General features: G+C 45.2%; 1 protein-coding gene across 1 annotated transcript in view; it reads left to right on the top strand.

Annotated features, from left to right (window-relative positions):
- Nucleotides 1-14994, top strand: part of LOC119974514 (zinc finger protein 280D-like) — a 168215-nt gene that overhangs the window by 110631 nt on the left and 42590 nt on the right. The window contains 1 exon segment of the mRNA XM_038813454.1: nt 6776-6933. Coding sequence (XP_038669382.1) covers nt 6776-6933 — 158 coding nt within the window.

A 14994-nucleotide genomic window follows, 5' to 3' on the forward strand; every position in this document is an offset into this window, starting at 1 on the left:
CTAAAACAATATTATTTGAATGAGAATTTATTTGATACGTTTTCTTCATATATTCTGTTAAAATCTGCAATTTAGTTTAAAATAACATAATTGGGGGCAGCATGTGGCACAGTGGTTATCACTGCTGCCTCACAGCGCCTAGGCCCTGGTTATTGCCTGTATGGAGTTTGCACATTCTCCCCATGTCTGTGTGGGTCTCTCCCACAACCCAAAAAGATGTGCTGGACAGGTGAATTGGCGACGCTAAATTGCCTCTTAATTGGAAAAGAATAAGAATTGGGTACTGTAAATTTATAGATAAAATAAATTAACCATAAATTGAAGAGCAAAGAGAAAAATGAAAATGTTTTAATCACTTTGACCAAGTTGCTCGATTTTTTTTTCACCAGTTGTGGATTACTGCTGTTTGAACTCTAGTCTGAACTGTGCTCCATGAGAGCAGTATGCAGTAATTCCTATTATACTTGTTCATTTGGGAATCTTGGGTTTGAGATGTGGGAAGTTCACTCATGGTTGTGCAGTCATTTTAGAATTGAGTGCAGCTCTTGTTGTTTTTATTCATAAAGTTGTATCCATGGGATTTACTCACAACCAAGTCCCATGGGTGTAGCTTTGTTGTAAACCCACTCTACATTTGTATTATCATTTACTTATAGTTTGAAATGTCTAGTGCTGTGACTAGATCCTTCAAGCTGGCATTGATGTTTCAGGAAAAGTTTCACTCTGAATTGCAGTAACCATGAAAACCCTGATGCAAGGAAAATTGGCTGATGCAACAAGTTTCTGATTTGGTCCTTTTTAGAGCAAAGGATAAAGATTACAACTGAAGGGCTGAGCGATATGGGATCCAGTGGTATAATGTTAGTAATCCATAGGCCCAGGATATTGCTGTGGAGACCCGGGTTCAAACCCCATCACGGCAGATGGTGAAATTTGATATTTGAAATCTAATTAAAAGTCTAATGATGACCCTGAAACAATTGGCAGTTTGTCATAATAACTCTTCTTTCCCGAAAAGTGACCCAGATATCTGCCATCCTTACCTGGTCTGTCCAACATGTGACTCCAGACCCACAGTAAATGCCCTCTGAAATGGCTTTGGAAGTCACTTGGTTTGAGGGCAGTTAAGAATGGAACATAAATGCTGGCCCAGCATTTTTTTTTTTAAAAATTGCATTATAATAAAAATAACACATGAAGGATTGAGTTTGGCAATGTAGTGCACGCAAGCCGTGAATTGAACCTGGGACCCTGAAGCTGTGAAGCAACTGCGCTAACTACTGTGCTACCTTGCTATATCGTTTTTGTTATTTTCGTCCTCAACACCTCGCTCTTCCTGAGCTGTCCCCAGAAAAACTACAAGCGAATTAATGTTTGCATGAGGACCAGTGGAAAATGTCACAATTTGTGTTTCCCAATCCATAATCAGTGCATATATTACTTACAGTAGATTTCTGAAGTAGGGTAAATGAGGGAGGGAGAGTATTTTCATAATGTTGGTGCATCTTTAAACACACTTCCATGGTAAAAGGACAGTTTTGAGGGTGCTTTAAGTGCAAAAGAGGAAAGTTAGTCCAGGAGTTATAGTATACAGATTTGTGTCCACAATTTTCAACATGGAATCTTCACCAATTTGTCTGTTACAACCGAATGTTCAAAATTAAGAGGTTCGCCACAATATGGAGAAATCAATAAATTGGTTACCATGGGTCATTATTCAACATCTCCAAATAGCTAATTACAGAATGACTAACAGGAGAGACCATTAGTTTGCTCCCATCTTCATCTTCACCAGTCAATTGAGGGAACAAAACCGAAGCCATTTTTGTTTTAAAAGAAAATGCTGTTCTAAATACATCAGTGGTTTCTTCAAATTAATGGAAGTAACTGCTAAATTAATTTTCACTTAAGCAGGTGCCTATATCTATAGTAAACGTGAGTGAACTCAGTCATGCAAAATATATTTTAGCTTTACTTCCAATTACTGTGTGATGCTTTTTGCATATTTGGCAGTGATTATATGCTATTACAGTGCTAAGGAGCAAAATAGCCTCAGCGCTATTGAAAGGAAATTAAAACTCAACACCATCAGAAAACCAAATTTGATGAGCATACTTACAAGCGCCCTCTAGGGTGATTATGCTGCACCACGAGTATGTAGTGCAATACTCCTAACCTTCATTCCCATTTGCTGTCCAGATTGATAGCATTATCAGCAGATTTCAGTGGAATTCCCTTCAGTGATGTACGGTGAAAAATAGTTGGTAGTTTATACAGTGCAAGAACTGTTCTTTTGATTGAATAACTTTACTTTAAAATGCAGCAAAAAGGCTTCTGTAAGCTGTTTTAACAGCGATACCCGTTTGTTTCACAGTCTCTTCCTGGCAGTTAAGGTCATAGTTGCCCTGAATAAGAAACCTTTAAGGGAAGCTGAAATAGCAAAATGTGAAAATTGAAATATGGGTATGGCTTTGAGAACACAAGCTGCATGATAAACTGAGCTGAGCAGTACCAATAGGTGAGGTGGATTTCATAAAAAAAGCATAAGCTATGTATAATTGAGGGTATTTTAATCGCTATTATATGTACTTAGAAGTAAAGACCTAAGTAGATGTGCCAGTGGTTTGTCTTGAGAATAGCTGGAGGTTAATTAAACACTGAGTTTACTGACTGAGAAATAATAACTTGAAGTAAATTTTCTGTAGGAGCATACTCTCATTTTAGTCGATGTTCAATACTTTAGGAATTAACATTATTATTACTATTCACCTCCCATTGTTTCAATTTTCTTGCTTTATGGCTGTTTATATAAAAACCTGACAGCCACTTTGGAAAAAGCAGTGATATAACATTGATGGTCCCCTCAGTTACCAACATCATATCTATTTACCTATCCTTTTCAATCCAAAGCAGCAAGCTGCAATAACGTCAGTTACAAATGACTGCCCTCAGGGATCAGTGTTGGGCCCACAATTGTTCACAGTTTACATAGATGATTAGGAGTTGGGGACTAAGTGCAATGTGTCCAATTTTGCAGACAACACTAGATAAGTGGTAAAGCAAAAAGTGCAGAGGATACCGAAGTCTGCAGAGGGATTTGGATAGGTTAAGTGAATGGCTAGGGTCTGGCAGATGGAATACAATGTTGACAAATGTGAGGTTATCCATTTTGGTAGGAATAAACAGCAAACGGGATTATTATTTAAATGATAAACTATTAAAATATGCTGCTGTGCAGAGAGACCTGGGTGTGCAAGTGCACGAGTCGCAAAAAGTTGGTTTACAGGTGCAACAGGTATTAAGAATGCAAATGGAATTTTGTCCTGTCATTGCTAGAGGGATGGAGGTTTAAGACTAGGGAAGTTATGCTGCAATTGTATACGGTGTTAGTGAGGGCACACCTGGAGTATTGTGTTCAGTTTTGGTCTCCTTACCTGAGAAAAAGACATACTGGCACTGGAGGGTGTGCAGAGGAGATTCACTAGGTTAATCTCAGAACTGAAGGGGTTGGATTACGAGGAGCGGTTGAGTAGACTGGGACTGTACTCGTTGGAATTTAGAAGGATGCAATTTAGGGAATAGATTACGATAGATGCGGGTAGGTTGTTCCCACTGGCGGGTGAAAGCAGAATTAGATGGATAGCCTCAAAATACGGGGAAGTAGATTTAGGACTGAGTTTAGGAGGAACCTCTTCACCCAAAGGGTTGTGAATCTATGGAATTCCTTGCTCAGTGAAGCAGTTGAGGCTCCTTCATTAATGTTTTTAAGATAAAGATAGTTTTTTGAAAGATAAAGGGATTAAGGGTTCTGGTGTTCGGGCCGAAAATGGAGCGGAGTCCACAAAAGATCAGCCATGATCTCATTGAATGGCGGAGGAGGCTCGAGGGGCCAGATGGCCTACTCCTGCTCCTAGTTCTTATGTGTAAAAGCAGTAAAGAGGTCCAGGGTGATGTGGCAGAGTACACCACGAGATTAGATTGCTCATTGGTTAGTCACTGTATATCACTATTGTCATAAATATGGGCATGCATTCAATATTAAACACTGAAAACTTGCAAGGGAAGAATATAATATACATTGTTTCTTGTGACTGAAGCCAAATATCCCTGTTGTAGCATTGTTTTCTGGTGTTGCAGTTTCAAGATTGTTTTGAATGAGAAGCTACTTCAGATATTTAAAACTGCACAAGTCATGGAGCTGGGATTCTTCCCACACTGGCTCGCCATTATGCCTATAAAGCAATTGTCATTAATCAGTAGTGTGCCCTACATGGACAAGCATGGAGAAGCTTATAATATCCTTCAGAGACTGAGTGGTTTTAATTGTGTAAATTTGAGATTCACTAAGATTGTGACCTTGCCAACCTCAGTTCACTGGATAAATATGTCCCTCCCCCCCCCCCCCCCCCCCCCCCCCCCCCCCCTAATGGATGGAGAATGTGCACTCTATTGGGCAGAGACAAACTTTACCTGCTTGAGTTTCTTAGTAACTTAATTTGAGCCCCGGGTCACTGTAGGATGGAGTTTGCACATTCTCCCCATGTCTTTGTGGGTCTCACCCCATAACCCATGATGTGCACGGTAGGTGAAATGGCCACGCTAAATTGTCCCTTAATTGGAAAAAAAAAAAATTGGGTACTCTAAATTAATTTTTCAAAAGTAACTTAATTTGAAGAGTCATAAGGCATGAGAATGAGTTTCCTTGTATATCAAATATCTTGGGTGACAAACACATTCAGTAAATATTCAAAATTGAATTCATAATTGCAATCAAAAAAATAATCATTTAAAGCACATTTTTAGACATAGAGGAAGCCATATTAACCCTGAAATGAATTGGCATCATGTGTGATGTAAAGCCATGGAAAGCAGTAAGTAATCTCCCCACTGCCAGTTTAGAAAGACAGAATAGGGTTTTGCAACCAGCTGTCTCCCAACAGGTAGGCTGGCTTATTTAAATATTGTAGTCAAGATCCATGCCTCCAATTTCATCTGTCTTCCAACTATAACACAACGGCTGAACCTGCTGGGCATGGGGAAACCCGGCAGGTTAAGGGAGGTGAGGATTGATGTATGGAATGAGTTGTATAGAATGAGTTATGTGCTTTGTCATCTCTGCTTGTATACTAGGAGGAACACAAGTGTGTCCGTCCGTCCCCGTCTTCCCCTCCACCCCCCAGCTCATTGAGAAAATCTGTTTCTCCAGAGCCCCCTATCAATCCCAATCTCGTGCATCTGATGGCTGATCAACTACTGAGAAATCACCCCGTGATCATCCAAAGCATCCTGCACACTGATCAGCGGGAACCTGTACTCTTTTGGGCTGCAGTGGTTTCTGGTGCTTTCCCTGACTATCAGGAGTCAATCCTGTCAGTAAGCCAGACATCTGGGCAAGGAGCCTGTGTTTTTTTTTTCCTGAGTTGTGAGTGCCAAGATTTCTGACTGAAACTCCCACCGCCCTCCCTTGAAATCCAGCCCCAATTAATATTGGGGCCACTAGTGATCTGGGTTCATGCAACAGCAACGTTACGTGCCACTCCAAAAAGTGGTTGTATCCTTGATATAATGAAGTATGAGTTTATTCACAGTGGATTTAAGTTAGTGTACTGTTTCCTGATTTCAGTGACCATTTGACTCTTCAAAATATAAATTGCAGGGTAAACTCAGCACGTTACCAAAATCATTGATAAGATTTAAACACTATGTTCAGGCTCTCCGGCTGGCACAGCAGCACAGTGGTTAGCACTGTTGCTTCACAGCACCAGGGTCCCAGGCTTGGGTCAATGTCTGCGCGGAGTCTGCACGTTCTCCTTGTGTCATTGTGGGTTTCCTCCCGGATATGCTCCAGTTTTCTCCCACAAGTCCGGAAAGATGTACTGTTAGGTAATTTGGATATTCTGAATTCTCCCTCTTGTGTACCTGAACAGGCACCGGAGTGTGGCGATTAGGGGCTTTTCACTGTAACTTCATTGCGGTGTTAATGTAAAGCTACTTGTGGCATTAAAGATTGTTATTGTTATCTATTCTGTCATCAAAGTAAAATGTTGGGTGGCATAATGGCGCAGTGGTTAGCACCGCTGTCCTCATGGCGCCGAAGATCCGGATTCAATCCCGGCCTGGGTCACTGTCCGTGTGGAGTTTGCACATTCTCCCCGTGGCTGTGTGGGTTTCACCCCCACAACCCAAAGATGTGTAGGGTAGGTGCATTGGCCACGCTAAATTGCCCTTTAATTGAGGGGGGGAAAATAATTAGATACTCTTTATAAAAAAAAAAACAATTTTAATGAACGTAAAATGCTGTGGATGCTAGAAATCAGAAATAACAAGCAAAAATGCTAGAAATACTCTGTTGTTCTGGCAGCATTTATGGAGGAATAATCAAAACTAGTTCTGGTGAAAGATTATTGACTTGAAATGGTAGCTTTTGTTTCTCTCACCAATGGTGCGGCCAAGCACCTCTCAGTATTTGTAGCATTTTCTTTAGTTTTGCTCTGGCTTTCTTTTATCCAGCAATACTTTGTGTTCAGAAAGGAGCCTCTCTGAGCTTACCTTTATTATGTTTATAAATAAAGATGGGTTATAAATTGTAAAATAGGATGATTTATGCCAATGTATTGTTTCATGATTTTTATAGTTAAATTCAGCAGTTTTAAAATTATTTAAAAAGTATGCTCTGCATTTTTTAGTTACTTTGATTTTATTTCACCTTGCAATATGATGTTTAAAGCTGCATCTTGGAGAAAAGTGTTTATATTAGCTGCCTCGTTATTGTTAGGTTTATGAACCACATGAAGCATCACATGGAATTAGAGAAACAGAGCAGTGAGAGCTGGGAAAACCACACCACCTGCCAGCACTGTCACCGTCAGTTCCCCACGCCCTTCCAGTTACAGTGCCACATTGAAACTGCTCATAGTCCTTATGAGTCAACAAGTAAGTGTATAACTACTTGTGTGCGCTTTTAAAATGCCAAATGTGCTTAACCACAACCTTTAATTCCAATTGTAAGTTTTCCAAAATATGTAGATATTTCACTTCAGGATCCTATGGTGCTTTATGTTTCAAACAATTGAATAACCTGTATCTCAGGAGATCCTGTCTTGAAACTAGTTTTTTCTTCAGTGGCTGCCATTTGGGAAATCCTACATCAATCCAAAACTGGGTAAAACATTGCGTGAGAACCTTTGTAGTCATGTACAGGCAAGAATTGGCATGTACTCCTGCAACCACAGTTGGGCTGAGAAATTCCATTAATTGGAAAAGGAGACCAGGTAGCCAATGGGGGTAACCTTCAAGGAGAGCTTCAGAGTGCCCGCTCAAACATTTCCTGTGTCCTATCATGGCACATTAACTATTTGAGAGTTGAGCAAAACAAAACCTGGCAGGGGAGATGTTTTTCCGGCCATCCGGTCGGTGTCCATCCATCAAAGTTTGTTTTGCTGCACTTCTGCCTGAAAGCTGTGGAGCTGGCTTCAAGAAGGGCATTTGTGTTTGTTCGATGATCCGCCCAATGAATCCTGAGGATGTGAACAGAGGCATTGCTGGTGAAATTTTCTCCAGTGCTCTTGTGGTCGTCAGTACACAATCCAGGTCTTTCTGCATACAGAATGTGGTGACACAATTGCTCTGTATACTAGGATACTTGTTGACTTGTGGAGGTCTTTCTGGTCAAACACTCCCTGCTGCCGTTTGGAGACAGCTGAACTGGTGCATCTGTCGGATCAACTCATCAATGGGTAGCCTTTTGTGAGATTTGACTGTCATGGTATGGGAAGTGCTGAATATATTCCAGGATCTCCTTGAACATATCCGGGAGGTAGACTATTTGGTTGACCAGGTGTGTGTTGATAGTTTTATTTTGGCATCATTCAAGGACAGGGTGAGTTTCCTGTATGCAGATTGAAGCATTCCAGTCGACTACATCTGCAGCAAGTGTAACCAATGACAACTCCTCACAGACCGTGTGGTTCGGTTGGAGCAGCAATTGGATGCACTTAAGAGCATGCAGGTGGCGGAAAGCGTTATAGATAGGAGGTGCAGGCAGAGAGATGGGTGACCACCAGAAGGGGCAGGCTGTCAGTGCAGGAATCCCCTGTGGTTATCCCCCTCTCGAACAGGTATACCGCTTTGGATACTGTTGGGGGGAATAGCCTAGCAGGGAAAAACAGCAGCAGCCAGAGCAGTGGCACCACGGCTGGCTCTGATGTTCAGCAGGGAGGGTTAAAGTGCAGAAGAGCAATAGTCATTGGGGTCTCTATAGTCAGGGGCACAGATAGGCACTTCTGTGGACGTGAAAGAGACTTCAGGATGGTATGCTGTCTCCCTGGTGCCAGGGTCCAGGATGTCTCTGACGGGTAGCGGGCATCCTGAAGGGGCAGGGCAAACAGGCAGACGTCGTTGTACTAACGGCATAGGCAGGAAGGGGCATGAGGTCCTGCAGCAGGAGTTCAGGAGCTAGACAGCAAGTTAATGACAGGACCTCTAGGGTTGTAATCTCGGGATTACTCCCTGTGCCACATGCCAGTGAGGCAAGAAATATGAAAATAGAGCAGCGAAACACGTGGCTAAACAGCTGGTGTAGGAGGTAGGGGTTTCTGTTATCTGGACCACTGGGAGCTCTTCCGGGGCCGGTGTGACCTGTACAAGAAGGACAGGTTGCATCTAAACCGGAGAGGCATAAATATCCTGGTCGTGAGGTTTGCTAGTGTCACACGGGAGGGTTTAAACTAGTATGGCAGTGGGTACCAGAGCAATAGATCAGGAGGTGAAAAAATTGAGGGAGAACTAGGGAATAGGGCCAGTATGGCTGAGGAATAGCAGACAGGGAAGATGTTGCTGAAAACAGCGGGTCTGGCGCCTGAAGTGCATATGTTTTAATGCAAGAAGTATAACAGGTGAGGCAGATGACCTTAGAGCTTGGATTAGTACTTGGAACTATGATGTTGTTGCCATTAACAGAGACCTGGTTGATGGAAGGACAGGATTGGCAGCTAACCGTTCCAGGATTTGCGATTTTTCAGGCGGGATAGAGTGGGATGTAAAAGGGGTTGAAGGGGAGTTGCGCTACTGGTAAGGGAGGCTATCACAGCTGTACTGTGGAGGACACCTCCGAGGGCAGCGAGGCTATATGGGTAGAGATCAGGAATAAGAAGGGTGCAGTCACAATGTTCGGGGTTTACTACAGCCACCCAACAGCCAGCAGGAGTTAGAGGAGCAGATAGGTAGACAGATTTTGGAAAGGAGTGAAAGCAACAGGGTCGTTGTGATGGGAGACTTCAACTTCCCCAATATTGAGTGGGACTCACTTAGTGCTAGGGGCTTGGCACGGGGCAGAGTTTGTAAGGAGCATCCAGGAGGGGCTTCTTAAAACAATATGTGGACAGTCCAACTATGGAAGGGGCTAAACTAGACCTGGTATTGGTGGAATGAGCCCTGCCAGGTGGTCGAAGTTTCCGTAGGGGAGCATTTCGGGAACAGTGACCAAAATTTAGTACGTTTTAAAGTGCTGGTGGACAAGGATATGATTGATCCTAGGGTGAATGTGCTAAATTGGGGCAAGGCTAATTATAACAATATTAGGCGGGAACTGAAGAACCTACATTGGGGGCGGATGTTTGAGGGTAAATCAACATCTAACATGTGGGAGGCTTTCAAATGCCAGGTGTTGAAAGGAAGTCAGGACCGGCATGTTCCTGTTGCGGAAGAAGGATAAATACGGCAAATTCGGGAACCTTGGTAACGAGAGATATTATAGGGCCTCATCAAAAAGAAAAGGAGCATTTGTCAGGGCTAGAAGGCTGGGGAACAGACGAAGCCTGTGTGGAAAAAGGAAAGTAGAGGAACTTAAGCAAGGAGTCAGGAGGGCTCAAAGGGGTCACGAAAAGTAAATTGGCAAATAGGTTTCAGGCAAATCCAAGGCTTTTTACATGTGCATAAAAAGTAAGAGGGTTAGCCAGGGAAAAGGGTGGGCCCACTGAAGGACAGGCGAGGGAATCTGTGTGGAGCCAGAGGAAATGGGCAAGGTACTCAATGCATACTTTGCATCAGTATTCACCAAAGAGAAGGAATGGTGGATGTTGAGTCTGGAGAAGGGTGTGTAGATAGCCTGGGTCATATTGAAATCCAAAAAAACGAGGCGTTGGACGTCTTGAAAAATATTACGGTAGATAAGTCCCCAGGGCATGATGGATCTACCCCAGAATACTGAAAGAGGCAAGAGAGGAAATTGCTGAGGCCTTGACAAAAATCTTTGTATCCTCATCTTTGGATGTCCCGGAGGCTGGCAAATAGCCAATGTTGTTCCTTTGTTTAAGAAGGGTAGCAATGATAATCAGGGAACTACAGGTAGGTGAGCCTTACATCAGTGGTAGGGAAATTACTGGAGAGAATTCTTCGAGACAGGATGTACTCCCATTTGGAAGCAAATGGACGTATTAGCGAGAGGGTAGCACGGTTTTGTGAAGGGAGGTCGTGTCTCACTAACTTGATAGAGTTTTTCAAGGAGGTCACAAAGATGATTGATGCAGATAGGGCAGTGGATGTTGTCTATATGGACTTCAGTAAGGCCTTTCACAAGGACCCTCATGGCAGACTGGTGCAAAAGATGAAGTCAAACGGGATCAGGGATGAGCTGGCAAGATGGATACAGAACTGGCTAGGTCATAGAAGGCAGAGAGTAGCAATGGAAGTGTGCTTTCCTGATTGGAAGGCTGTGACTAGCGGTGTTCCGCAGTGATCAGTGCTGGGACCTTTGCTGTTCGTAGTATATATGAATGATTTGGGAGAAATGTAACTGGTCTGATTAGTAAGTTTGCAGATGATACAAAAGGTAGATGGAATTGCGGATAGCGAGGAGGACTGTCAGAGGATACAGCAGGATTTAGATCGTTGGAGACTTGGGCGGAGAGATGGCAGATGGAGTTTAATGCGGACAAATGTGAGGTAATGCATTTGGAAGGTCTAATGCAGGTAGTGAATATGCAGTGAATGGTGGAACCCTCAAGAGTATTGACGGTCAGAGAGATCTTGGTGTACAGGTCCACAGGTCACTGAAAGGGGGCAACACAGGTGGAGAAGGTAGTCAAGAAGGCATACGGCCATGCTTGCCTTCATTGGCTGGGGCATTGATATAAAAATTGGCAAGTCATGTTGCAGCTGTATAGAATCTTAGTTTGGCCACACTTGGATAAGTATAGTGTTCAATTCTGGTCGCCACAGTACCAGAAAGGTGTGGAGGCTTTTAAAAAGGTGCAGAAGATGTTCGTAAAGTATACTCTAGAATCGATTTTTCATCAAAGCAGGAACTGTGTAGGCGGAGTAAAAAACACTGAGTACTAAGCGATCGCCATCTTGGATCAGCCCCACACTGGGTTGATCTGCAGTCTGCAAAGGGAGCTACCAGTGCCCGGCAATGGAGGTTGGATGTAGGATTGCTAGCGGAGGAGGGGGGTGTGCGAGAGACTGCGGAAGTGCATGCAGGACTACCGGCAGGGTTAATGACACAGAGGAAGGTCTCAGCAGCGACCCTGTGGGAGGCGCTGAAGGCGGTGGTACTGGTGGGATCTGATTTCAATTCGGGCCCACAGAGATAAACGGGCAGAGCTGAAATAGACAAACTGGTCAAGGAGATCCACCGGACAGATAGAGAATACGCAGAGTTTCTGAGGGGAGGACCGACTTAGAGATAGACGGAGACTGCAGGCTGAGCTGGGAGTGTTGTCCACGAGCAAAGCAGTGGAATAACTCAGGAAGGCAAAGGACGTGGTCTATGAGCATGGAGAAAAAGCTAGTAGAATGCTTGCGCAGCAACTCGGGAAGAAGGAGGCGGCCCAGAGAATAGGCTGGGTCGTGGACGATATGGGGAACAGAGTGGATGACCCATCAGGACTGAACAAGGTGGGACTTCCGGTGATGGCAGGCGAGAGGCAGCCGCTCGTTGGAGAGCTCCCGTTCAGCACGGCATTGTCGGGGGGTAACGCCCGGTCCGAGGGGCAGCGAAGGCAGTAAAAGTTCGGGAGAAAGCCAGGAAAGGGAAAATGTCGTGGATCAGTTAAAAAAACGGCCGTGGAAAAAGCAGCTGAAAGTCCCTCGGGGAGTGGAAAGGTCACAGCGGGGTCGGTAAAGAAAATGGAGGCTGGAGCACCGGGGAGGCCGCATTGCTTACGGCTGAAGAATAACTATGGTGATGGCCGTGGAATTCAAAAGGCAGTTCACAAAACACTTGGAAGCAATGAAGAAGGAGGAATGAGAAGGGCGGTTTTGAAAGTGCTGGTGGAGGAGGCGATTACCCCCGTTGAGGACAGCGGTGGCGAGCGCAGCGGCAGAGGTGCGGGAGCAAGGTGAGGCGCTGAAGGAAGTGGAAGAGACATTACTGCAGCACAGTGATCAACTTACCCTCGATGGGGAAGGAGATGCGGAAGGTGATAGAGATCAACAAGGATCTGCGAGCCAAACTGGAAGACCTGGAAAACAGATCCAGGCAACAGAATTTGAGGATTGTGGGGCTGCCCGAAGGAGTGGAAGGACCGAGGTCGACTGAGTATTTTGCCACGATGTTGGCGAAGCTATTGGGGGAGGGGGAGGATCCCTCCCGATATGAACTGGATCGGGATCATCGGCCGTGGAAGCCTGTACCAAAGGCGAGTGAGCCGCCAAGAGTAGTGACTCTGTGCTTCCGTGGGTACAGTGTAAAGGAGAAGGTCCTGTGCTGGACTAAGCAGAAGCGGGTGGTGCAGTGGGCTGGAGCTGGTACAAACGCGTATACCAGGACTTTACGGTGGAGCTGGCGAGGAGGCGGGCTGCCTTCAACCGGGTGAAGAGGGGACTGTAACATTAGCAAAGGCCAAAACATCTGCCTCTTTCTCCTCCTGGATTCCCGGATCGTCCAACACCCCCAAAAATCGCCACCTCTGGACCCAGCGCCACCCTTGTTTTTAAAACCTTGGACATGATTTCCGCAAACCCCTGCCAAAATCCCCGAAGCTTTGGACATGTCCAAAACATGTAAATCAGTAACTACTACTGGGCGGCCAACATAACCATGGTAAGGAGTTGGATGGTGGGTACGGGCTCTATTTGGGGTGAGTGGAGGCGGCTTCGTGCAGGGACACCAGTTGGCAGCCCTGGTCCATGGCCCCCCTACTGCTCCCGCCGGCCTGATACTCCACCAGCCCAGTAGTTGTGGCCGCCTTGCGGATCTGGGGCCAGTGGAGGAGGCATGTAGGGGAGGTAGGGAGCACCGGTCTGGTCTGCAATATGCAACAACCACCGATTTTCCCCTGAGAGAATGGACGATGGATTCCGAGCGTGGTGGGAATGACTTTCGTTACTTGCAAGTGCCTGACTTCTTACGTAAGACAGGTCCCATCCTTCCCACGCCTCCCACCAAATGGATCCAGACAGAGTAGTCTCTAGGGGAGAGGTAGGAGAGATGAAAGTCTCCGATATTTACCGAGAACTTATGAAAGGGGAGGAGTCCCAGACAGAGGACTGAAGCTCAAGTGGGAGGAGGAACTCGGCGAGGAGATGGAGGAGGGGGTATGGGCGGAAGCCCTGAGTAGGGTAAATTCAACTGCAACATGTGCTAGTCTCAGCCTGATTCAGTTCAAGGTCGTCCATCGGGGTCCACATGACGGTGGCCCGGATGAGTAAATTCTTTGGGGTGGGAGGACACGTGCGCGAGGTGTGCGGGAGGACTAGCGAACCACGTCCACATGTTCTGGGCATGTCCAAACCCTAGGAGATACTGGGAGGGATTTGCGGACGTCATGTCCCAGGTACTGAAAACTAGGGTGGTGATGAGTCCAGTGGTGGCAATACTTTGGGTTTTGGAAGACCCGGGGGTCCAGGAGGAGAGGGAGGGCCGACGTCTTGGCCTATGCTTCCCTGATAGCCCGGCGACGTATACTGCTGGCATGGAGGGACTCAAAGCCCCCGAAGACCGAAGCATGGCTCTCGGACATGTCGAGTTTTTTAGGGCTCGAAAAAAATCAAGTTCGCCATGAGAGGATCTGTATTAGGGTGGGAAGAAGAGGAGTAGAATAGGAGGGATAAATAGGCAGGTACTGTTTGAGAGAGGATTGGTCTTTTGCACTATGTTTCTGTTTTGGGTTGATATTTGCACATTACTGTATACTGTAACTGTTTACAATGCCAAAAATACCTCAATAAATTGTTAATTAAAAAAAAAGAAGTGGCAGAAGAGATTTACCAGGATGTTGCCTGGTACGGAAGGCATTTGCTATGAGGAGAGGTTGAATAAACTCTGTTTGTTCTCACTGGAACGATGGAGGTTGAGGGGTGACCTGATACAGGCCTACAAAATTATGAGGGGCATAGAGAGAGTGGATAGTCAGAGGCTTTTTCCAGGATAGAGGGGTCAATTACTAGGGGGCACAGGTTTAAGGTGCGAGGGGCAATGTTTAGAGGAGATGTACGAGGCAAGTTTTTACATAGACGGTAGTGGGTGCCTGGAACTCGCTGCCAGCGGAGGTGGTGGAAGCAGGGACGATAGTGACGTTTAAGTGGCATCTTGAAAAATACATGAATAGGATGGGAATAGAGGGATACGGACCCCGGAATTGTGGAAGATTTTAGTTTTGACGGGCAGCATGGTCAGTGCAGGGTTGGAGGGCCGAAGGGCCTGTTCCTGTGTTGTACTTTCTTTGCTCTTTGTCAGGACCTGTTGTAAAGTCTTCTGTGCTTGTACTTGACTGTCTTTGCCGTTCATCAATAAACCCCTTTGTTAACTACTGGAAGCCTCCAGTGTGTGTCCTCAAGCCACCACAAATACGCTAAAGCATTTGTGGCATTGTGCTCAACATGATTTTGGATTTTCCAAATTTTCTCCTCCAAAATCCATACAAGTGCATGAACTTTTGACGTGAGTGAAGATTTTCCAGCTTGTAAGACCGCAGATGAAATATCATTTGGGGCTGTAGTCTGTGTTGTTTTTTATTTGTTTCATTGTTTGATGCAGCTCTCCCCACAGTGGTG

This window comes from Scyliorhinus canicula, chromosome 12, assembly GCF_902713615.1.
Source record: "Scyliorhinus canicula chromosome 12, sScyCan1.1, whole genome shotgun sequence".
NCBI classification, from domain to species: Eukaryota; Metazoa; Chordata; class Chondrichthyes; order Carcharhiniformes; family Scyliorhinidae; genus Scyliorhinus; species Scyliorhinus canicula.